The sequence below is a fragment of the Notolepis coatsorum genome (genome assembly GCF_963971535.1).
Source record: "Notolepis coatsorum genome assembly, chromosome: 14".
In the NCBI taxonomy this organism is placed as follows: domain Eukaryota; kingdom Metazoa; phylum Chordata; class Actinopteri; order Aulopiformes; family Paralepididae; genus Notolepis; species Notolepis coatsorum.
In genome coordinates this window covers 66,493,982-66,518,490 of record NC_140178.1, presented here as the reverse complement: position 1 = coordinate 66,518,490, position 24,509 = coordinate 66,493,982, and the positions used below count along the sequence as shown (strand labels likewise).

At 44.4% G+C, this 24,509-nt stretch overlaps 1 protein-coding gene across 2 annotated transcripts in view; it reads left to right on the top strand.

Annotated features, from left to right (window-relative positions):
* Positions 1 to 24,509, top strand: part of abca3b (ATP-binding cassette, sub-family A (ABC1), member 3b) — a 106,317-nt gene that overhangs the window by 61,977 nt on the left and 19,831 nt on the right. For both annotated transcript variants that reach the window (XM_084329446.1, XM_084329445.1), the window contains exons 11-24: positions 1,469 to 1,615; positions 1,762 to 1,891; positions 2,674 to 2,828; positions 2,937 to 3,092; positions 3,635 to 3,845; positions 4,331 to 4,481; positions 5,327 to 5,425; positions 8,883 to 9,081; positions 10,950 to 11,256; positions 12,349 to 12,622; positions 19,666 to 19,870; positions 20,461 to 20,680; positions 21,373 to 21,531; positions 23,235 to 23,407. In XM_084329446.1, the coding sequence (XP_084185572.1) occupies positions 1,469 to 1,615; positions 1,762 to 1,891; positions 2,674 to 2,828; positions 2,937 to 3,092; positions 3,635 to 3,845; positions 4,331 to 4,481; positions 5,327 to 5,425; positions 8,883 to 9,081; positions 10,950 to 11,256; positions 12,349 to 12,622; positions 19,666 to 19,870; positions 20,461 to 20,680; positions 21,373 to 21,531; positions 23,235 to 23,407 (2,586 nt within the window). The remainder of the gene's footprint in view (positions 1 to 1,468; positions 1,616 to 1,761; positions 1,892 to 2,673; positions 2,829 to 2,936; positions 3,093 to 3,634; positions 3,846 to 4,330; positions 4,482 to 5,326; positions 5,426 to 8,882; positions 9,082 to 10,949; positions 11,257 to 12,348; positions 12,623 to 19,665; positions 19,871 to 20,460; positions 20,681 to 21,372; positions 21,532 to 23,234; positions 23,408 to 24,509) is intronic.

The following is a 24,509-nucleotide window of genomic DNA, read 5'->3' as shown; positions in this document are numbered from 1 at the left end:
CAGGCTAGTCAGAGACCTGAAGTCGGGTTGTGTAACTTCCCTGCTTGTATCAGTTGAGGTTGTAGGAGCATTGGGGGTCACGGTGGATTTAACGGAAATGTTCTTCTCAAATTCTACTGCTTTCTCTCTCACGTTGTTTTTCCCCGTCGTTACCGTTATATCGTCGTCTGCTGTCACCCTCTCGGGGCTAGTCGTCGTCGGTACCGGTATGTTATCCGCTACTGTCTCCCCGACGGGGCTAGTCAACAACGGTACTGTTGTACTGGCGGCTGCTGTATCATGAGAGCGTGTCATGACTTGCGCCGTTGTACTGTCTATTCCGAGTCTCTTTCCACTCTTTTTCTTGTCCTTAGGTTCCATGTTGAATCTTTGTTTCTTTTGATATAGTTAGTAGAAGGTCTTATTTAATATACGATGTGGTTTAATTTCATTAGTGTTGTTCAAATAAGGTTTTTAAACGAAATTAACGTTGACGGGAGCGGAGCTGTAACCAAACGCGCCTGCTACATATTGCTGTCAAACCGGAAGTCGCACTATTTTGCTTCTATTCTTTTTAAATTGTCTATATTATGTGTGATGATCGAGCCATAAACCGGCACGTCCGCCTTGCAAACATTGCAACTGGCTATTGGACTGGCTTCGGTTTCAATTTTAAAATGCTTCCAAACTTCTGACATTTTGTCTAGCTGCTCCGAGTCATCAGGTGGACATAACCTGCCGGTGTTGCGGGAGCGACGCGTTGTGAGCTTGTAGGTCTGCTATTTTCGGCATACGTCACTGTCGTGCGACGGTGTAAATCAAAGGAAATGCGTTTGTTTTGGCAAATTCTTCTGCTCTGTGCGACAATAAATAAATGAATGATGATATGTAATTTAAAACCAAAACTAAGGCCTCAGTATGAGTTTAAGACGTGAACATGGTCATGTTTGTTGAATAAAATAAAAATAAAAATTATTTTTTCTTTACTCCCGATTCCCCCCCCCCGATCTTCTGAAAATCATGTGATCGGCGCTGCAATCCTTGTATGAAAGGTGCTATACAAATATTATTATTATTATTATTATTATTATTATTATTATTATTATTATTATTATTATTATTATTATTATTATTATTATTATTATTATTATGCAACTTTTCCTCTGTGTCACAGCTGCAGGCTCACAAGAGCTGTTGTGCAGCAAGATGTGCAGCTTTGTTGATGTTACAGTAATGAGGCCTTAAATTAACCTGTTATGGTGAGTTAGGAGGATTCATGTTTCATCCACTCAAAGCTCCATACTAGTAGGTATTGATTGCACGCTTGCTGACAGTCATCACTTGCCTTGTCTTGTCTTGAGCTTTAAACAATGGTCATATGTTTCAGTTAAAGGTCTTTGATCGTGTTCTCTGTTGTTTGAACTCGTACAGCTGTTTCACAAAGCGCTCATATACCTTTCTTCCCACTCCCCTCCCTCTGTCTACCAAGCCTTCCTACTGGTGCAGCAGCCCTCGCATGGCCCTGGTCAATGAGAAGGAGGAGGAGGAGGACGCAGAGAAGGCTCTGAAGGGAGAGTTTATAGAGGAGGAGCCATCTGGTCTTGTCTCTGGGGTCAAGATCAAACATCTGAACAAGGTGGGAACCGGGGCGGTCACTAAGACCCAGAAGGTCAACGTGCTTCTTCACCAAGGTCAATCTGACCCTGTACCTGTTTTGTCACAGGAAATTGGATGTTGATTGTTTGAGTTTTTTTTGGTTGTGGTTGTCACTCCGCCTTGCAGGAATTCAAAGTTGGCAACAAGACGCGGCAGGCTGTCCGGGACCTGACAGTGAACATGTTTGAGGGACAGATCACTGTGTTGCTGGGACATAACGGGGCTGGGAAGACCACCACATTGTCCATGCTGACAGGTGACTGATATAAACGTATCGCAATCACCTGTTTGCTGGCCAAGATGTCTGCAATAGAATACTATATGAACAACGACATTGGGATGTCGTTATGGTTTGTCTAATGGGTTATTCGGTTTGCAAGATATGACTGAATTATATCTTGCCCTTGTCCCTACAAATGTGAGGACAATATATGGTAAATCTTTCCCTTTTGGCTCTGTATATTTCCTATTCTCATTTGCGCGCACTAGGACTGACCTCGACTAGTCGAATAATCGACTAATCGATCAAAAGGAGCCGAATGCTAAAAAAAATTAAGTATAATATATATATTTTTTTAATAAAAAATTTGTATCATTCTTTCCAAAAGCAAAGAGGCCTAAAAGCGTGGCTGGCGCTAATGGCATACCAGCGGGGCTAACTGCCTAAGAAAACAGGCACTGAAAGAGGATTTCACCCGTCTAATGAACACACTACACAAATATCAAGATGTATCTATCAGTGGACTAATTGCATGCTTTCGCAGAAGCCTTCAGTCAACTCCTTCAGACATTAAGCACCCCCCACAGCCCAAATGTAATGATTCAAAAAAAAAATATATATATATATATATATATATTTAGTTTTTTTTTGCATTTGGGGGGGATCGGAACATTTTGGCCAATCAAAGTCGACTATACAAATCCTTAGTCGGGGACAGGCCTAGCACACACACAAACACACACTGTTGCACTGACTTTTACACACTGAATTCTAGCTTGAGCATGTACAAAAAAAGCCGGTCTCTTTCCATCCTCCAGGTCTGTTTCCGCCCTCCAGCGGCAGGGCCTACATCAATGGCTACGACATCTGCCAGGATATGGTTCTGATCCGCCGCAGTCTGGGCCTCTGTCCGCAGCACGACGTACTGTTTGATAACCTCACCGTACGGGAACACCTGCTCTTCTATGCGCAGGTACACGCATGCATTATTCTTCTTGTTCATGTTGTTCTGATGACGTCCATTCTTTTTTCTTCTGCTTGATCTTGTCGCCCCTCATTTCTTCCCATTCGTTGCGTCCAGCTGAAAGGTTTCTCCCGGGACAAGATACCAGCCGAGGTGGACCGGATCATCAGGATTTTGAACCTGGAGGACAAGCGCCAGGCCCTTTCCAAGACCCTCTCTGGTGGCATGAAGAGGAAATTATCTATTGGCATTGCCCTCATCGGGGACTGCAAGGTCAGGATTACACATTAAATCCTCTTTAAATGTTTTTCTCATATTTTATAGTTCCGTTTTATTTTTTAATTTTTTACTTGTTGATTCTAGTCAAATCTAGTAGTTTAGTAATTTGGAAGAAAAGGTGATGAATCATGGTTACAGCAGTATGAATATGGCTGTATAACAAAGGTTGTTGATTTATGGATTGATTCATATTAACAGGGTGCATATGGTTTGATTTCATCCCTTCTGTGGTATGCACCCTAGTCTGCTTAGCCACAAGGACACCCACCAACATATTTATATCTGAGCCTTTATCAAGACCAGAGACCTTTCATAAAGTGAGAGCTCTCTCAGAGCATCCAGGGCAGTGCCCACGTCATGTAGATCATGCATGCTTACGGTACAGGAACTGTGACCATTTTCATGCGTTGTAATGTGTCATCTGCCCACGATCCTCCACCCCCATCCCCTCTTGCCTATCCATCCCTGCCCTCCTCCCGCCCATCCACCCACCATTCCCTCCCTCCCTCCCTCCCTGGATCTCTCTTCATGGCCAGGTGGTGATTCTGGATGAGCCCACGTCGGGCATGGATCCGTCTGCGCGCCGCGCCACCTGGGACCTGCTGCAGGGCGAGAAGCGAGGCCGCACCATCCTGCTCACCACACACTTCATGGACGAGGCCGACCTGCTGGGAGACCGCATCGCCATCATGGCCGGGGGAGAGCTGCAGTGCTGCGGGTCGCCTCTCTTCCTCAAGAATAAATATGGTGAGAAAAAGAGAGGGAGTGAGAAAGAGAGAAAGATAGAGAAAGAGAGGTGGTGGAGGAGGAGTTGTGAAGGAGAGATGGGGTGGAAAATAGCAATAAGAGGAAGGAAATGGAGGGGTTAATAGAATGAGGGAGGAGAGAAAGAGAGAGAGAGACTACACTACAGTTAGCTCTATTGACAAGCTTTGACTGCGTTACATAAGCTCTATAACGGATTCTGAGGGTTAAGTCAAAACTCGTTCTAACTAATTATTGCAAGTTTGCATTGTGTTTTCGAAGGGATCAACATAAAGCTCAAAGAGTCTCGACAGAGACTGGTGGAGTGAAAACACAAGGTGCTGCTAAATACAGTATAACATTATAAAGCGTTGTATATATGTAATGCATACAAAGCTCATCAATGGACACTACAGTGTGATGAATTGTGTGCAGGTTCAAGGCTCTAACCCTCCCGTCCCCTCGCTGGTCCCTCTCCCTCCCACCAGGTGCCGGCTACCACATGGTGATAGTGAAGGATGCTCTGTGTAACGTGTCCGAGATCACCCGTCTGGTCCACATGTACGTTCCCAACGCCACGCTGGAGAGCAGCGCAGGGGCGGAGCTGGCCTACATTCTGCCCAAGGAGAGCACCAGCCGGTGAGGGGCACTCGAGTAAATATAGGGCATTCATGAATACAGGATGCACTAACATTACATTACATCACATCTATTTCAGGCTTTTAGCAAACACTGTTATCCAGAGATCGAATTGCAACAAGTCCAACACTATAAAGAATCCAAATCTTTCAGCCCAAATTGTCAGTATAGCAAGTAGCCAAATATGAGTACTGAGGTAAATTAACAGGGTCCAGTAAGTAGCCTAAGAATAAGTAGCTACAAATAAAATGTGGTGCCTAGAAACACACACACACACACTTCATAGAATTACGTGTTGCGTCTGAGACAGATTGATACACAATCTGCTGTTACAGGGAGGCTGGAATCAATGCCTCTCTCTCTTTGTCTCTCTGTCTCTATCTGTTTCCCTTTCTCTGTCTCTCTCTCTCTCTCTCCCTCTCGCTTCATCATTCTCATGATCACTCCCTCATACTGCCTGCTATTGCCCTCTTCATCCCATCTTTTTCCTACTCTCTCTTTCTTTCTCACACTCTGTCACCCCCCTTGACCCCCTGTCACCCCTTGACCTTCTCTCTTCTGTCCTAGAAATCAATACTGAATTATATTTTTCCCAAATAGGACTTGGCATCATCCACATCGGACACTTATTACTGCAACATGGTTTGATATGAGCCTCAAGCCGGGTTAAAATATCAGGCATTATATGAATATAGATTTTTCTATTTTGAAACAATGGTGCCCCAGTGAGTGAGATTACATCGCTTTGGTATTTTATTTATACAAATGTTTACAAACTGACTGATTCTTTTAACCTTCTGTGGGAAAGTTGTGTAAAATTCATGTTTGTTTTGGTGTGTTTCCAGGTTTGAGCTACTGTTTTCAGAGCTAGAGATGAATAGAGAGGAGTTGGGCATCGCCAGCTATGGCGCTTCAGTCACCACCATGGAAGAAGTCTTCCTCAGGTACTGTTTACCAGATCCACTGAGCAACAAAGCATGTATGCTCTTTCTGAAGTAATGCTCTGCTTCACACTCGCAATGTTACACACATTCACACCTGGAAACAACCCAGGACTGACACTGTTGGCCACTGTGTTGGGGTATAATTGCCTTGCTCAAAAGCACTTACTGCCTAGATGACTACTGTAGCTTTAAACCTAATTTTCTCAGGTGGCCTAAGACTAGTGACCAACATTTTTATTTTAATACCAATACCAAGTTTAGTATCACTTCAATGCCTTTTATTCACCCCCCCCCCCCCCCCCCCCTGTATCCTCCTTGTCTACTCCCCTTACCTGGTCATCCCTCCCCCTTTCCCCAGTAATGCCTTAAGAACCAAGAAAGTGACGTGTGCGTGACCCTTTTTCCTGGCCAGAGAAAGTCGAGTCCTCTACTGAACTCCTAACCTAAATTGTACTTGATGTATTGTTTTAACAATAAATGTGTATCAACTATGCAGATTTGACCACACACATGATTAACCTCTCTGGTTCCACCACATACTTGGTACCTAATAGATCAGGAACTGAATGTCCACAAGTGTTGATCACATTTGTTAAATGCAAAATTTACAGTGGGGGTGTGCCTTTTTTACTGGCCGTTCTGTCTGACACTATAGAGCCACTGTAGTTTAGAAGTGGCATGCACTTCCTGAATTGTAGCTAGTAGCTATTTCAAATAAGCTCGATATAAGGGCGGCTAGGTGGTGCAGTGGGCAAGGCACTCACCACCAATGCTGGAGACGCTGGGTTCGAGCCCAGCTCTCCACATTGTTTTCAGTTTGGCTGGTCGTCCGTACTAATACAATTGGCAGTATTAGGGGGAGGGAAAACTGAGGGGTGGGGATCGGACGTTGTGGACAGCGACTCCTACAGGTCGGTTGGTGCGCCTGCGCAGTAGAATCAAGAAGCTATGGGGGCGGCGCCCCTCCAAAGCGCAGACCCCTGACTCTGAAAGATCACGCCGTGCAGGTGAAAAGATGCGACGGCTGCTACCTCGAGTATCGGAGGGGACTCGTGCTATGTATGGCTTCGTCCACATTGCAGCCGGCTTGTGGGAGGCAAGAAACAGCGTTCGAGACAGGGGAGGGTTGAATTGGACGATACGAAATTGGGATGGGAGAAAAATAGAAAATGGGAGAAAAAATTGATAAAAAAAATAAGCTGGATATAGGAAGAGGGAAGATGGGTGGGAAAATGAATGGGTAGCGATGTGCTCACTGACATCTCAACGCACGTCATTCGCATCATTAATGAAACTGATTTTGATATATATCAAAATGTACTAAATGGGTTTTATTTCTCTATATAAAAAAACAGCAACGGTGGGGGTGGTGAACGGTGAACTAGTAACACCGGTAACATCGCCCACCACGACAAGTAAAACGAATCACTTTAATTAGCATGAGAAAGCTTTTCTCTAAAGAAGCAGCCCCCCCCCCCACACACACACACACAAGCAAATCTTATCCTCATCTATCTTCGCTCAATTACTCCCCATCTCCACCGAGCTGCCTGCTGCTTCCAGAGCAGTTAGCTCCGCCTCCTTGTGGACTGTGGGTATGTGAGTGTGGACTGACTGTGTGTTGCTTCCATTAGAGAGAGCAGACACCGCTCGGGGCCTTGCGTTGTGCTACACTGACGTTACCACCAAGAAAACACGTGTTTCAGCATCATTATCTTCACATCACACTGAGAATCCATCAGTGCACCATATTAATATTCTTTATACAAAGAAAGTTTTACAGATCGTGACTGACTGCCCTTTCAGTCTCTGCCTTTTAAGGCTTTTAAGTTATTCATTTGTGCCCAACTAAAACATAAGGATACACACTGCTGGGATACAGTATTAAAATGAATACCATTTAAAAGCAAATGTTCCTCTTCTGTTCAGTCCCTGATGAAGGGCGTCCATTTTCATGGTTATTGCCAGCATCAAGTTGGTCTTTTTCATAGGTCCACATAACATCAGGTGGCCATCGAGCATTAGACTAATTCTAGAATTATTTCGTTGCCATAGTTGCTTCCCTTGGCCACTCTGTCAATTGGAGCTCAAACACAAATAGCCTAACATAAAAGGCATTATCTCCACTTCAGAATTTTTTAGACGCAATCATATTTTCTGCCATCGATTTCCAAAAGGCTGGTTTCTTTGTGAGCCATTGAAAGATCAGACTTCCATCTAGCGGTATGAATGGGGCTGAATGTGGGTGGAAGTGGCCTCCTGGGGTGGGTCTGAGTGGAAAGTTCCATTGACTATAGAAATGCCAGCGATGTCTCTCTCACAGTTGAGTTTCTTCACCTCAAGACAAAGGGCCGAGGGAGGGAAGGATGGCGAGGAGTCGAGGACAGGAACTGCACATGGATTTCCTTACCCAGAAATCGACTCTATTTGTCAGACAGGGTTCTTTGTATTGGGATGACCTTGTGGGGTGTATTCCAGTGAAGGAGTCCACACATGCTGTGCAAGAACATTGTGCACTAGCCTTGTGTGAGATCAAAACGCACAAATAGTAAGGATGTTCTTGTAGCTAAAAGAAAGTTTTCATTAAATGAAGAAACCCACTCCCATTGCCAAAAGAAAGTCGAACATGCCTATAAATACTTATACCATGGAATTCCACACTACCAATGTATTGCATAATGGCCCCCAAACAGCATTGCCAACTTCAAAAGACCCATAACCTCAATGCTTATACATTTAAGTTATTGAGTTAAAGATGTATGATGTCGTTATGATGTATATTATTCCAGGAAGTAATAAATGGATGTCAGGGAAATGATTAAAATTAAGAATATCAAGGAGTGATTAACATTTCCTGGAAATACCTTGCAGAGTCCTTGATATACTATATATTCTTTCATTTTCATCATTTCACTGAGGTGTATCTATTACTTGTTGGAATACTATAATAATAACAAATAATAATTATAATGACATCACACTGTTGAATTCAACAACTATCAAACCAAATGCATTTTTAGAAGGGGATATGGGATATGTATGAAATTATGAGCATAATTAATCCGCATCACATTAAGTATGTGTTGTGGTCATTGCAATAGCGACTCCTACTGGTCGGTCAGGGAGCCTGTTGAGATCCGGGGGAGATAAGTGTGAACCTCTGTGCACGTTACACCCTCCCAGTGAAACTCTTCGGTGAAAAGAAACGGCTGGCGACTCCACATGTATCGGAGGAAGCATGTGGTAGTTCTACACTCACCCAAGACCGATAGTAGGGCAGCGCAACAACCACCAGGAAAGGAATTGGCGTAACAACTAAATTGGGGAATGGGAGAGAAAGTAGAAAAACAAAAAAAAATAAGAGAAAAGAAGTCATTGGTCATACCAAACTTACACCGTATGTGTTCAGTAGCCTGTGCCATGGCTTAACTGTAGGTTACTTTGTGTATGTGTTTAGAGTGGGGAAGCTGGTAGATTCCAGTCTGGACATCCAGGCCATCCAGCTGCCGGCTCTGCAGTACCAACATGAGAGACGCTCCCACGACTGGACCACCGACGACGCCAGCAGCATCAGCGGCATGACCGACATCACCGACTTCACCGACAGCGGCACCCTGATCTCGGAGGACTGCTCCAACATCAAGCTCAACACCGGGGTAAGACAGGGAGAGGAGGTGTTTTAAAAGGTTCTACAGGTAACATTCAGCCACTAGATGTCCCACTAGAGCACCAGCATGTCGGAATGTCTCAACTAGCAGCATGCTTATACAATCGGGTGCATTCCATGTGGGGGAATGAGAAGTAAATAACATTTATTTTGGACCCACCAAAATGTTTAAGCCCGATCGGCCCGGTAACGGATTGAGATTTATTTCACGTTATAAATGGATCAATACAGTCTGTATTAATTAATGTTGCGTTTCTTTTTCAAATGTGGCCAAGAGTAAAGACCCTAACCCTATCAAAACAGCAGTCAACGTGTATATTTTCAGCACCGTTTGTTTTTAAGTGTTTTTAGCTAAATATGAAATCTCTGCGCATTGCATCGGAAACCGGATGATTTAGACGCGAGGAAATGATGCCATCATGAAATCGTTGTAGTCCTAAGAAAGAGGAGACCCGGGGCTTACGATGGACGTCGAAATTCCATAAAACTACACTACCCAGCTCACACCAGCCGCTGTCAAAGCTGCAGCCGGCTGACATGGAAAATAATATTGACGTTATTTTTGTGATTATATCTCACGGGTCGAACAAACCTTAACGCTATTGCCATAAAATACAACATATATTGTTTCTTTACCTTTCGGTGAACTGAAAAAACACGTCACAATTTGGTGAAAGATGGCGGAGCTATGGACATTATACAAAAGTAACTGTACTTACAGTAGACATTCATTCACGGTCTTTGCTGCCCTGTAACGGGCGCCTGGTGGTACTAAATCCAGATTTAACTTTCCATTGGAAACAGGAAATTTGGCCCGATCCATAGATTTATGACTTGGCCATAATAAGGTCATTTATAGGCCTGATATTCTATATTCATTTAAAATAGCATGTGTCCGGATGGCAAAATTCAGTACTGTATCTACAAAACCACCTGTAAATCATCTTCCCTTTATTCATTTGCTTAGATTTTTTCATGACTGGTCAATGTTAGCATGGTGATATTCACCGTCAAAGATGAAAAAGAAAATGTATATTCTCTTTTGGTTCATTACAATTTACTCAAGCATAGTAATAACAGACACAATATTTCTGACACTGGGAATATATTCCCTGAGGTCCATAGATACAAGAACATGCAAATGACCTTGTAGAAGTGGAGCAATCTTCCATTTACTTGGGTATGTACTTTTAGGCAAATGTTCTGAAAATAATGCTAGGGCTTAAGATGTTTAAATGATAAATCCATAAATCAATAATGTCTTTGGGGGAAAGCAATATTTTTATTCTGAACCTTTCTAAAAGCTCTGTGGATGTATTATTTAAAAAATAAATATTAGTTTATCTATAGCGCCTTTAAAGGTACCATCTGTACATTTTAGGTATCTAAGTTTGTGGTATATTCACATTTAATCTTTTGTTTGACTTGTACATATAAATAATAATAAATAAACCCTTTCCATAATCCATCATAACATAAACTATTGTTCTGTTTTACTCCACTATTCAGTTTTATAAAATTCAAGCAAACCTTTTACAAACTCGGTATCATAGGTATCAAGGGCTCAGAAAAAAAGGGGGGGGGGTCCTGAATCCAATAGATAGCTACAAAGTTAGGGTGACTTCGGTGCAACAGGAGAAACCACACTGTAATCGTGTAGTGTTGTTGTAAAAGGTTGTCGTGTGGCAGTGAAAACCTTCTGTATTGTCGCAGTGAAAGGGTTAACCCTTTGGTAGTGTGATAGTGAAAGGGTAAAAGTAGAGGAGATATATTTGCAGTGGTATGGAAGGATGTAAAATTCCATTCTGAAAAGCAGTGTTCTTGCTAATATTCCCATCCCCCTCTTCCCCCCTCCAGGCGAGACTGTACATGCAGCAGTTCTACGCCATGTTCCTGAAGAGGGCGCTGTACAGCTGGAGGAACTGGAAGGTGATGGTGGCTCAGTTCCTGGTGCCTCTGGTTTTCACCGTGGTGTCCCTGGCGGTGGCCCGCTCCTTCCCCGGCCACAAAAGTGCTCCCCAGCTCAGGCTGGCGCTCAGTCGCTATGGCCACACCAGGGTGCCTGTGGCCCTGGAGCCGGGGGCCGGTCCCCTGGCTGCGGTCCTGGCGGAGGCGTACAGCTCCCAGCTCTCCTCCCAGCTCGCCCAGCTCATCAACATCACCGGCAAGTCTAATGACATTTGCCTGCCTTTTTTTATTTCTATCTTTTAAAACTCCTATTTTTAGAGATCCCATGAAAAAAAAAATAAAAAATTCCCCTCCAATTTACCCCTTTTGTCTCCACCTAGGTCTATGTTATCTTATGTGCCAAAAAATTCACAAAAATAAAGAAATTCATTGTTTTCTCTTCCTGGAAAAAGTACCTAATCTGTGAGTGATGTCACTGCACTGGAGGGAGAACACCAAAAAATATGTCCAATTCGATTTTGAACCACACCCTTCATTGCACTGGTACTTTAGGATGTCAATCAAATCGAGCGGTCAGGTCGCGTAGCGGAGATTGCGCTCGTCACCAATGCAAGAGGCTGCGGTCTCGACTCCCGGAGTCAGCATTGCTTGGGCTGATCGCTATACTAACCCGTTTGGCTGGGTTAGGGGGAGGGCAAGTCATGGGTGGGAATCTGGCGTTGTGGACGCTTGCTCAGCGGAGGCAGGACTTGATGAAGGCAGTGTGACCTCCCACGCGTTACACTTCACCAATGAGAGTCCTCGCTGCCAGGTGAAAAAAGAGTCACTGGCTGTCGCCGAGCGTGTCGGAGGAAGCGTGCGGATGACTTAAGGGTTCCCTTGTACCGACCAGTAGATGCGCACAACAACCAGGTAGGGGAGGGGGGGAATTGGCACAACGACAAAAAATTGGGACGGGGAGAAAACAGAGAAAAATCGGAGAAAGAGAGGATACAAAAAAAGCAAAAAAAAAAAAAAAACGTCAATCAAATCGACCTGCATTTGCATTTGGAAACACGCTAAATCGTGGAAACTTATGATGCCGTAAATGCCGGTTCCATGGATCTGTGTATGGAAGTCTGCCTTTTATATTAACATTTCTATCCTCATAAAATCCTTTTACTAAAATAAATGTACTATTTATTCTTGATTTAGTTTGAAGAACTTTGTGAACAGTGTTTAGATGAATGCTGTACAAATATTATTATTATTGTTGTTATATTATAGTAGGTCAGGTGGGATTTCTTGGAGGAAACCATGATCAACTACTGAGGATGACCACTTCTTTTCCTCTCTTCTCTCACTTTAGACTTTACTGACTACGTCCTGACCCAGGCTGAGAAGGAGGGCGGGGCCTTCAACGAACACTGTGTAGTAGGCGCTGCCTTCCGTGGCCGCGGCAGGCACTTTGCAGAAGCCACAGCCTACTTCAACAACCAGGGCTACCACACCCCGGCCATTTCCCTGATGATGATCGACAATGCCCTGTTCAAGCTCCTGGCGGGCCCCAACGCTTCCATCCAGATCGGCAACAACCCCATGCCACGCAACCTCTCCGAGATCGCCCAGAGCCAGCTGACTGAGTGAGTGATGGGAAGGGAGTAGTGGGAAGAAGAAGAAGAAGAAGAAGAGTGTGTAGAGAAGGAAACACTGAGTGTGTAGAGAAGAAAACACTCGCCATTCCGCTCCCAACAGTTGGTCAAAATGTCACCAACAGTTTGTGGTCATCCATCTCGGCCAGTCTGTACCATGGGTAGTTCTTTCAGCGCTCAATATCTGATTTCAACGTGTAGAATTGGCATCGGTAGTTGGTCAACTCTGGCCAGAAGCCGGCGAGCTTTTTCACATAAAGTCAAAATGTGTGAGTTAGTTCAGACAAACTCACAGATGAGTTGAGATGAGTGCCCGACTCATGCCCGTTTCTGCCTAGCACTCCATGGTGAATAATCACAAGCAGGTTTAGTAGTGTTTTTCTGCCACTAGGGAGAGGAAGGGGGTAGGGCTGTTTGGCGATATAATTTTTTTTTAAATTAATCGCATTTTAATCACATAACCATTTTATGCCTGATATTCTATAATCATATTTCAAATTGCATGTGTCCGGATGGCAGAATTCAGTACTGTATCTACAAAACCTTCTGTTTAACACTTTCAATGCCAACAACGAGATATGTCGTTTGTTCATGCCGACCGTTCATTGCCAACGACGAGAGATCTCGCTTTTTTTTTATTAGCGATTTTAATTCATATTTCATCAATCTAGTCTCACGTTAGTGCTGCAAACTCTCTCTGAGCTCCATTGGGAAAATACCGCCCCTACCGTCTCCCTGTGGTACTGCACCCCTTTGGAATGGATTGAAACTAAACACATGGGGGGGGGGGGGGGGGGGGGGGGGGTGCAATCCAGCATCTGATCTGAGGTAAGGAATCTATTTGACCAGTCTTAGGATAATCAGATCTTTTTTCACAGAGATATCAACGTGTGCCCTATGTGCATGCATTAAAGCGTTCAGTACGGATTTCAGTATTTTTTTCTCTTTTTTTTGTCAATTTGATTTGGAGTCTGACGGAATTGGCTACCTGGTATAATATGATTTGTAGATGCATACAGATTGAAACAACATTTAGCCAATCAGAGCCGTCAAATATCATGAAAAGGGGCGTTTTGACCTGTGCAACGTCATCAGGGCACTGGCGCACCTGGGATTTGTAGTTACCCCTCCCCCCTGAGAAAACGGCACTAGGACAGATGGGAAACGTGGAGTGGATCACAGTGTACTGCGGAGTGTGCTGAGACCTCCACCATTAGCTCTATCTCCTGCCACTATGGAACTCTTCAACACACAATCCCTCACAAACAAATCCCTCCTCATTCCCCGCCATATTCTGGACAAAGGACTTGATTTTATGTGTCTAGTTGAAACTTGGCACAAATCAGGGGATTACTTTGTTCTAAATGAGGCCTGCCCCCCTGGCTATAATTACATGGAGAAAGCTTGCAGCTCTGGCCATGCTGGTGGTGGCCTAGCCATCATCCATCGGGCTGAGCTGAAGCTCTCTTCCTTACCGATGCCTGATTTTACCTCCATGGAGTGTCTGGCCTTCAAATGCAAACCTCCTTACCCCATGACAGTGCTTCTCATATACCGGCCCCCAAAATCAAATCCCTCATTCCTCCCTGAAATACACGATCTACTCACATCACTCTCCGCTATGTCAGCCAATATTGTCATCATTGGTGATTTAAATATCCATGTTGACAACCCCTCCTGTCACCTTGCAACAGAGTTCCTGAGTCTGCTTGAGTGTCTTGGCCTGCAGCAGCATGTAACTGAGGGGTTACAAAATATCTAATCTAATATATGGTAGACACTCATAATAACACGGCACTGACAAAGAAATATCATTTGAGGGTATTTATTATTATGCAGTAATTGGTTACAGATATGAGAATTAGGGTTGCGCTTGTATGGCGAAGAATAGGCATAAAGTCAGTCAGTAGCATAAGTCAATGGGAATAGAATAATTCCTACGATGGGGTACTAGGCTAACGCCGCCTGGCGTAGAATGGCAATTATAGAGGGCAACGCTGGTACCGCTTGGAGACAATGGGTTCCTCCCAGAGTTGTAAGGTCTGGAGGAGAGAGGAATGTTCGGATACTCAGTCTGATCAATTGAAGAAGAAGGGGATTCACGTACAGAAGCCAGTCCTTGTAATCCAAAGCTCAGCATCAAAAGCAATAACTGTAATCCAATTGCCCAATAGCAATGATAATAGCCAGCTAGCCTCGGTCCATGAGGCCAGCCCGAATGTAGATCCTCACGGTGTTAAATCCAAACGACAGTGGAGATTAACGATGCTCTTCTCCGGGTAGTACGTTCCACAATCAATATAATCCAACCAATACTGGTTCTGCAATCGCCGCCATCGGTTCTCCTGTGCACATGTCCAGTAGGTTCTCCGACTAGGCCTCCTCGTGTGCTGGTACCAATGTATTTAGTCCACGCGCACTGGCTAAGGTCCACTAGCTAAACGAACGAACTGCTGGGTAATGCTACACACGAACGAACTGCTGTTGGCACGATACACAATAATTAACGACTCTTTACTTCACATTAAGCTAAGTCGAACTTGACGTTACTGCATTAAATCTGACACTTTTACTATTCACTACGCACGTGGTTCTCAACGCTCTGTTAGACGCACTGCTTCTCACTTCACTAGAATCACACTGAACGTGATGAACAACTCTACTGGTGTTCGCACCTGCCGCGCTATATATACTTAAGTGGCTTTCTAGTGCCCAAACCTAACCACTTGCCCGGAATCAATGCGCTGCCAAGGGCATGTCCTGACTAGCCCAGACTCGCCCTTGAACCTGTCTTGAGGACGAGACTGCCTGGCGCTGCTGTCAGGGGGCATAAGGAAAGTGAATATTACTAGGATTTACACGCAGGCTTAAAGGGATATAACGTGTATATATAAATAATATACAAGGTATATAAAACAATAAATGTAGATTCTCAGCTTTAATCTGGCCCTTCACAACAAGCATGTTGAGGTTCCCACGCACAACAGGGGCCACACCCTAGATCTGGTCATTATATCAGCCCCCTTAAACAGCCTAGAGGTCTATGGCCTCGGTGTGTCCGACCATAAGGGTCTCAATGACCCTGTCATCGATGCTGCCCTCTACTAGACAAAAACGTCAAATGTCCTTCCGAAATCGGAAATCCATTGACCCAGCCACCATGACCACAGACCTCCAACACATCGCCTGCCCAGCCTCTGCAACAATGGATGAACTAGTGGAGCACTACAACTCATCCCTGAGCAGTGTCTTTGACCTTCATGCCCCTGTCAAGACACGTGAGGTCAATTTTGAACGCTCCGCCCCCTGGTTCACACAGGAACTGCGGAAAATGAAAAGAGCTGGCCGTGCCCTGGAACGTCGACTCAGACACTCTGGACTCACTGTCCACAAACTGGCTTTCCGTGACCATCAAAAGGCGTACTGCAAGTCCCTGAAAGATGCTCGGTCAAACTTCTACTCTCACCTCATCAATAAAAACACTGGCAACTCTAAGCAGCTTTTTTCCACCATAAATCACCTACTGAAGCCACAACCATCCTCATCCACTAAAGCTACAGAACAGCGATGTAATAACTTTATAGATTTCTTCTAGGGATGTCCGATATTATCGGCCGACCGATATTATCGGCCGATATCGGCAGTAAAATGTGATATCGGAAAATATCGGTATCGGTTTAAAAAAAGAAAAAAACAATAACAATATTTGTTATATATATATCCAGTGAAATTATTAGTTACCTGAAATTATTCAGTTTTTTGGGGGGGAAACCCTGCATATATCGGTATCGGTTGATATCGGTATCGGAAATTAAGAGTTGGACAATATCGGAATATCGGTATCGGTAAAAAAGCCAATATCGAGCATCCCTAATTTCTTCAGATCTAAGGTAAACAACATCCGCTCTTTGATGCCCAGCTCTTCCTCTCTGTTTCCCCCTGCCTCTAACCCACCACCTGAGAGCTTGCCATCTCTCCCATGTTTCACTGAGGTTCAGCAGAGCCACATTGAAAAAACCCTCAGAGGAATGAAACCATCCACCTGCACCCTGGATCCCATTCCAACTGCCCTGCTCAAGTCAAACATCCCCAGCATCAGCCCAATCATCACCCAAGCTGTTAACCTCTCCCTTCAAACTGGCCATATCCCATCTGCCCTCAAAGTTGCCATCATCCGCCCCCTCCTAAAGAAGCCCACCCTGGACCCGGAGGTTCTTGCCAACTACAGGCCTATTTCAAACCTTGCCTTCCTATCCAAGGTTTTGGAAAAGGTAGTTGCCTCCCAGCTCCAGGACCACCTCAAAAATAACACCTTGTTCGAGAAGTTCCACTCAGGCTTTCGCTCATCCCACAGCACGGAAACAGCTCTGCTCAGGGTGACGAATGACCTTCTAATGACCGCTGACGCAGGATCACCATCACTCCTCAGCCTCCTCGATCTGACAGCGGCGTTTGACACTGTGGACCACACCATCCTCCTGGAGCGCCTCCACAACACTGTTGGACTGTCGGACCATGCACTACAGTGGTTCCAGTCCTACCTCTTAGGCAGGACTGAATATGTCTCACTGGGAGGACACAAGTCCAGGCTGCTCGATGTCACCTGTGGTGTTCCGCAGGGGTCGGTTCTTGGTCCCATCCTATTCATCACCTTCATGCTCCCCCTCGGTCGTGTCATCGGCAGACATGGAATGTCCTTCCACTGTTATGCCGATGACACACAGCTCTGTCATGCCTCACCACCTGTCTTGGGGAGATAAAGGCATGGATGAACAGCAACTTCCTCCAACTAAACAGCAAGAAAACCGAGGCACTTCTAATTGGCACCCCTCACCACATAAAACACCTCTGCAAGACCTCATTCTATCACCTAAAAAATATATCAAAACTCTGTCCCACTCTAACCCTGTCAGATGCAGAGAAGCTTGCCTTTATCTCCTCAAGACTGGACTACTGCAACGGACTCTTCATCGGGATTCCTGGCAAGAGCATCCAAAAGCTGCAATACATCCAGAACAGCGCTGCCAGGATCCTGATGAGAGTCCGTAAACACGATCACATAACCCCCATCCTCCACTCACTACACTGGCTCCCCGTCTCATCCCGGACCAATTACAAAATCCTGATGCTCACCCATAACTGCATAAACGGACACGCACCCCTCTACCTTCAGGAACTCATCACTCCACAATCCTCCACCCGCACCCTCGGATCCGCAGGTAAGATAAGATATTCCTTTATTGATCCCCTTGGGGAAATTCAGGTAGCCTGCTCCTTCAGGTCCCAAATACCCGGCTCTGCACCATGGGTGACCGAGCCTTCTGCACGGCTGCACCACACCTGTGGAACAGCCTCCCCATCCAGCTGAGTGCACCACAGAGCCTGGACTCTTTTAAAGCAGGCCTGAAAACCTACCTGTTCAAAAAGGCCTTTGACTGTTAGCTTTTTATTTTTATTTTCTTGTGCTGTTGTTTTAAAATGTTCTGTTTATACTATGTTTTTAATTAACTATGTTCTATTTTTATCTTATTTTTATTCTGTATTTTATTTTATTTGTTTTACTAATAACTATTTTATTTTTTTAACTTTTAAATTTAACCCTGTAGTGTAGCACTTTGGGATCCCAGCGAACAAAAAGTGCTTTACAAATTCAATCTATTATTTATTATTACAATTGGCAGTGTTAGAGGGTGGGAAAGCTGGTGGGTGGGGATTGGAAGTTGTGGACAGCGACTCCTACAGGTCGGTTGGGTGACGCCGGTGCGGTGGAAACAGGAAGTGTATCGGGGGTAGTGTGAGCCTCCCATGCGTTACTCCTCGCCACTGAGAGTCCGCGCTGTCTGGTGAAAAGATGCGACAGGCTGCCTCCTCGTGTACCGGAGGGGACACGTGATGCAAGGCTTCTATCCTCACTACAGCCGACCAGTGGGAGGCATAGTCTAGCAACGTTCAAGACAGGGGAGGGGAGAATTGGAATTATGAAATTGGGATGGGAGAAAAATAGAAAAAAAAATAAGGAGAAAAAATGGATACAAAAAAAGTGTAATTTCCCGCTCTCTTAAGAACATTCACTTATACAAAAACAAAGACTGAATCGGATATAGCTATATATTTATTTAACTGGACTCAACAACACAGGCAACAGTCTGAGTCTTCCTTCAACAACATTATGGACCATCTGCACTAATATCCATAATTACATTTGGCTAGTCCAACACGCCCACTTTGGCGGTGGAGGCTCATCCAGCCACGGCGGGCACAGGTGACTCAGTGGGTGTACTTGGATGGATCTGGTTAAAGGAAGTGTGATGTAACATATGTTATATTACATCACACTTCCTTTAACCAGATCCATCCAAGACTTAATCAAACGCGTCTTACAGTACCACGAGTGCTTGAGGTTTTGTATGGGTGGAAATCAACTCTTAACCCTGTCAGTGTTACAGCATTGCTCTCTATACATTTAGCTACTAAGGACCACAATGGTGTTCACTCTCTCAATTCTCTCTCCCTCTCTTGCTCACTCTCACTCTTGTGTCTTTTCCCTCTTACTCATCCTCCCTTTTGTACTGTTTTTCCCAGTCAATGATTAATTATTCCTGTTATGCGTTAGAAAAGGGTTGGCGAAAAGAACAGGGTAATAATACACAATGGAACTAAATGAATGCTGGATAATAAGTCAGAATATCAGCTGCTCCACAACTTGTCCTTTATTTGTGCACCACATTGAATTAACTCCTGAATACACAGTGGGCTGCAATTCTTGCGTGAAAGGTGCTATACAAATAAAGTTTATTATTATTATTTCAACCTCTCCTCTTCCCCCAGAATTAGAAACATTTTACTGCCTGGTATGAGGTACCTAGTATAAGGAATTTGCCTCGGCCTCACATGGCTTGGTGACATACTGACATTAAATTAGTTAATGCAAGACTACCGTCATTACTACAAGGACATGTGCTAGTGTGTAGTGTTAAAAATATGTGACTTTGCCTAATTCTGAACCTTCACTCCTGCCCTCCTCCCGTCCCCAGGGGTCAGACGGGCTTCGCCATAGCCATCAACCTGATGTACGGCATGGCCTCCCTGTCCAGCACCTTTGCCCTGCTGCTGGTCACGGAGCGCTCCGTCAAGTCCAAACATGTGCAGCAGGTCAGCGGGGTCTATCTCTCCAACTTCTGGTTCTCTGCCCTGCTCTGGGACCTGGTCAACTTCCTGCTGCCCTGTCTGCTCATGCTGGTCAGTGAGACATCTGGTTATATATTACATACAGAATGTATTTATTCTAGCGCCTTCAAGCCAATTAATAACTCATGAAACTTAAGTCCACACTACTCTTAAAGGTTTGTGTATTTCAGTTTGTGGTGTATTCCTGTGGAATAGCTTAGATGAAGAAACAAAAATGAGCAAGAACATTGTACAGTTCAAAAATAGATATAGGAAAACTCTCATTGATCAGTACAAAAATGAGGAGCTCTAAAATCTTAATTTTATATATTTTAATTTCTATTTGGGTTCTTTTTTAAATATTTGTTTGTTGTTTTAGGTTTGTAAGAGATTTTGTTTATGTATGATATTGTGAGAAGGGGCAGGACTAGATAAGCATGTTCTTCCTTCTGCTCCTTCTCAAACTCATTTGTTTATCATTTAATGAAGAATAAGATTTCATTTTAAATTTGTTTCTTTAGTTTATCATTTTTATTGTGTTTTTATATGGTTGATTGTTCGAGATAAAATAAACTCAACTCAACTCAACAATGATAGGCTTTGATAAATTTAACGTCCCTCCCTCACCATCCTCCCTCTACTCCTCCCCACTTGCCTCTCAGGTGGTGTTCCAAGCGTTTGCGGTCAAGGCCTTTGTGGTGGACAACCACCTGGTGGACGTGCTGCTGATCCTCCTGCTGTACGGCTGGGCCGTAGTGCCTCTCATGTACCTGCTGAGCTTCCTGTTCTCTACCGCCGCCACCGCCTACACACGCCTCACCGTCTTCAACATCATCTCCGGCACTGCCACCTTCCTGGCCGTTACCATTATGACCATCCCAGGTGAGGTGAGGGGGGTGTTAGCTTGGGGTATACAGGGTTCTTGTGCAGGTTTGGGAAGTATCTAGAAATGGATTTGAAATGGGCAAACGTTTGGGAATTGCTCAAATACAAATGGAGTAGTGCAGAATAATATTGTTGTTCAGTCTCAATCCTTACATAATGAACAATGCTCAGCTAGAGTGATGTGGCCTATAGTCAACTGTTACCCAGCTTCAATTGGCACACCGCATATGGAACACAAAAATTCTTCGTTCTGCTCAAGAAATGAAGGTCTGGAATGTTTTTATGGAACATGTGTAGCACCCCTGGGTATCTTAAAGTGCCTGGAATAGGCAGGGTTGTGAAAACGAATGATGCCGTGCCGGTAGACTTTCCTGCACCGCGTTCAAATTAGACTGTAGGTCATAGAATCATCAAGATTTTAAAATTCTGAAATTCTTCTTGACGCATATCCCGCCTGTTTACACATAATCTGTATACATTTCATCAGAGAGGTCAGAGCACCAGGTGACATGGGGACTTTAGTGGAGACAATGGATACCATAGATAGCAGTTAAAACCAGCAACTCACACCACACCAATGTTGGTCATCCTCTTTAACTCTTAACACCAACCTTCCCTAGCTTTCATCCTCTATATCCACTCATCTATGAACTAATCTCCCAGGTCCTTCTCTTGTCTCCTCCCTCCAGAGCTGAAGCTCCAGGAGCTGTCTCACCTGCTGGACAAGGTGTTCCTCATCTTCCCTAACTACTGTCTGGGCATGTCCTTCAGCCAGTTCTACCAGAACTATGAACTCATCACCTTCTGCACCTCCAACCCCATCGCGGAGACCATCTGCAAGATCTACAGTGAGTAGCCTACTGCATGTGACTAAGATAAGATCATTTACTTAGCTTTTATTATTTTGTTCTCAATATTTCCACTGTTGAGCCACTAGGTATATTAACACTTTGGATGCCACGCCGTGTTTTCCTTTTTACCCCCTTGATGCCCAAACCCACTCCAATGTTAACTTAATATCGCCTAATCTATGTTTTAAATTATGGCTATGTGTCTAATCTGCCCGTCGCTTATCAAAGACTCATTTTCCAGTCAACATTGTCAAGGCAGATTGTTTTTTTATCGCTTCATTTCCGTTTGATAGCATTTTGAAAATCACTAGTTTTCGTGGAAAAAACTACCCATTCTATGATAATCGCCTTTTACTGGAATATTCCAGAACGTTGTCATTTGTCTGCCTATTTATGAATCGTTTTCAAATAAACGCTAGATGATCGATAGTATATGTGTGCGCACGCACGATCGTGCCGCGCGCTGATAATCGCTGCTCTTATTTCCTGATGGCTTTTACAGTGAAACAGCAATATCACATATAGTGGAAACGCTTATATATCCGTGAAAACGAGTCTGATTATCCTAAGACTGATAACATAGATTCCTTACCTGACATCAGATGGTATCCAAATGGTATATTCCAATTCCTGATCACCATTCGAAAAAATCAATAATTGTATTGATCAACGGTCAAGGACTCCCTGGAAGAAGAGATCTTGTATCTCAATGGGACATTCCTGGATAAATAAAGGATAAAAAAAAAAAAACGGTGTATACAGTAGAACACATGATTCCCCGCGGCTCAGCGGCTCCAGAATGAACTCTGGTAACCCCGGCTGCATCAGTGAGATGTAAAATGTGGAGTCAGAAATCCTTTCTCCCATTCACTTTCATTGAGTCCAATCCAAAAGGGTGATTTACCATCTGGGAGACGATAGGGGGCGCTTTTTTCACATCTGAGAGCGTGGGGTGACTGGATATCCAACGGTAGGCTCGCTTGATGCAATATGATTTCAGATCGCTAATAAAAAAAATAAAAATAAAAACCTGAGAAATCTCGTGATGGGCATTTAACGGTCGGGGGGTAAACCAGAGAAATCTCGGGCGTGGCATCCAAAGTGTTAACGCAACAAAGATGTTACACCACAGTGGCGAGTCAGACCTTCAGTGGAAAATCCTCAATTCTTGGGTTGTCGACTAACTATTGAGGAAGTAGTAGTTGCTGTACATTAGTTGTGAAAGTGGTACAAAATAATAGGAATTCACAAAAAATGGTGAAGACTAACGTGGGACACACTGTTCTTTTTGTGCAGCGTTGAACATTTGCCTGGGGACGAGGTTAAAGAGACATTGGCCTGGGGACGAGGTTAGAGTGACATTCGCCTGGGGACGAGGTTAGAGAGACATTTGCCTGGAGACGAGGTTAGAGAGATTTGCCTGGGGACGAGGATAGAGAGACATTCGCCTGGGGACGAGGTTCGAGAGACATTTGCCTGGGGACGAGGTTAGAGAGACATTTGCCTGGGGACGAGGTTCGAGAGACATTCGCCTGGGGACGAGGTTAGAGAGACATTGGCCTGGGGACGAGGTTCGAGAGACATTGGCCTGGGGACGAGGTCCGAGAGACGTACAGAGGAAGACGGTGCTCATTATGATGCAGAGTTCTGTAGGAAGGTGAATGTCAGTGTCTATATTCATGTTGATCTGTATTCCTCAGATATTACATTTCAGGAGAACTACTTCTCCATGTCGGAACCAGGCATCGGCCGCTACCTGGTGGCCTTCTCTGTGCAGGGCGTGGTCTTCATCGTGCTGCTCTTCGTCATCGAGCTGCAGTGTGTCCGCACCCTTCGCCGATTCCTCGGGTCCCTGGGCAGGAGACACAAAAAGGTGAGCGGCTTTGGATTTACCTTTAGATCCCTGATGTTGCCATGTGAATCGAGAACAACATACATTTAGACAAGTAACGTTAGACGTCTCACCAGAGGGCTTAGAGCACAGGGTTGGCCATTGTGGTGCTCCCTGGAGCAGGTAGGGGTTCAGTTCAAGGACACTTAGCGCCTTTTTTAATGATTGTGTTTATTTCCACGAAAATACATTAAAACAATAGGACATACAAAATACAACAAATGTAAGAGTAAAGTGCAATAGTAATATACAATGTACAGATGATTAAACTTGGTATAAAATATGTAAATTAGTACTACTAAATGGTAAATGGCTGCTTTCTTTTTTATATAGCGCTTTTATCCAAAGCGCTTTCATCCAAAACTCCTCACCCCCCAGTCCTCCTCACGTTCCCTCCGCTCCGGCACAGCCTACCTCCTCAAAGCCCCCAGGACTAAGCTGCACTCCATGGGCGATCGAGCCTTCTGCTCTGCCGCACCCAGACTGTGGAATGCTCTCCCCATCCACCTGAGAGCACCACAATCCGTCGAGGTTTTTAAAAGGGGCCTAAAAACATTTCTTTTTAACAAGGCTTTTGCCTGAATTTTCTTTTACTTTTCTTTTTACTTCTATTCATTTTACTATTATTTTTTTTTTATTTTACTCTTAGGTTCTTCCATTTCACTGGTTGTTAGTCTTTTTAATTGTTTTTATTCATTTTAAATTGTTTTATTCATTTAACTTTTGTCTATCTCCTGTAGCACTCTGAGATTCTCACGAATGTAGAGCGCGGTACAAATTGAATCCATCATCATCATCATCGCTTTACAATTTGTTACTCACATTTTACCCATTCACTCACACATTCACACACCGATGGCGGAGGCAACCATGCAAGGTGCCAACCTGCTGATCGGGAGCAATTAGGGGTTAAGTGTCTTGCTCAAGGACACATCGACACGTTGCCCGGGAGGAGCGGGAATCGAACCGGGAACCTCCGGATTACCAGACGACTGCTCTACCTCCAGAGCCACTGTTGCCCCTACTACTACTACTGAGTAATAGTGCTAATCAGATGTATGTATAGAGTTGTAGTATTTTGTCC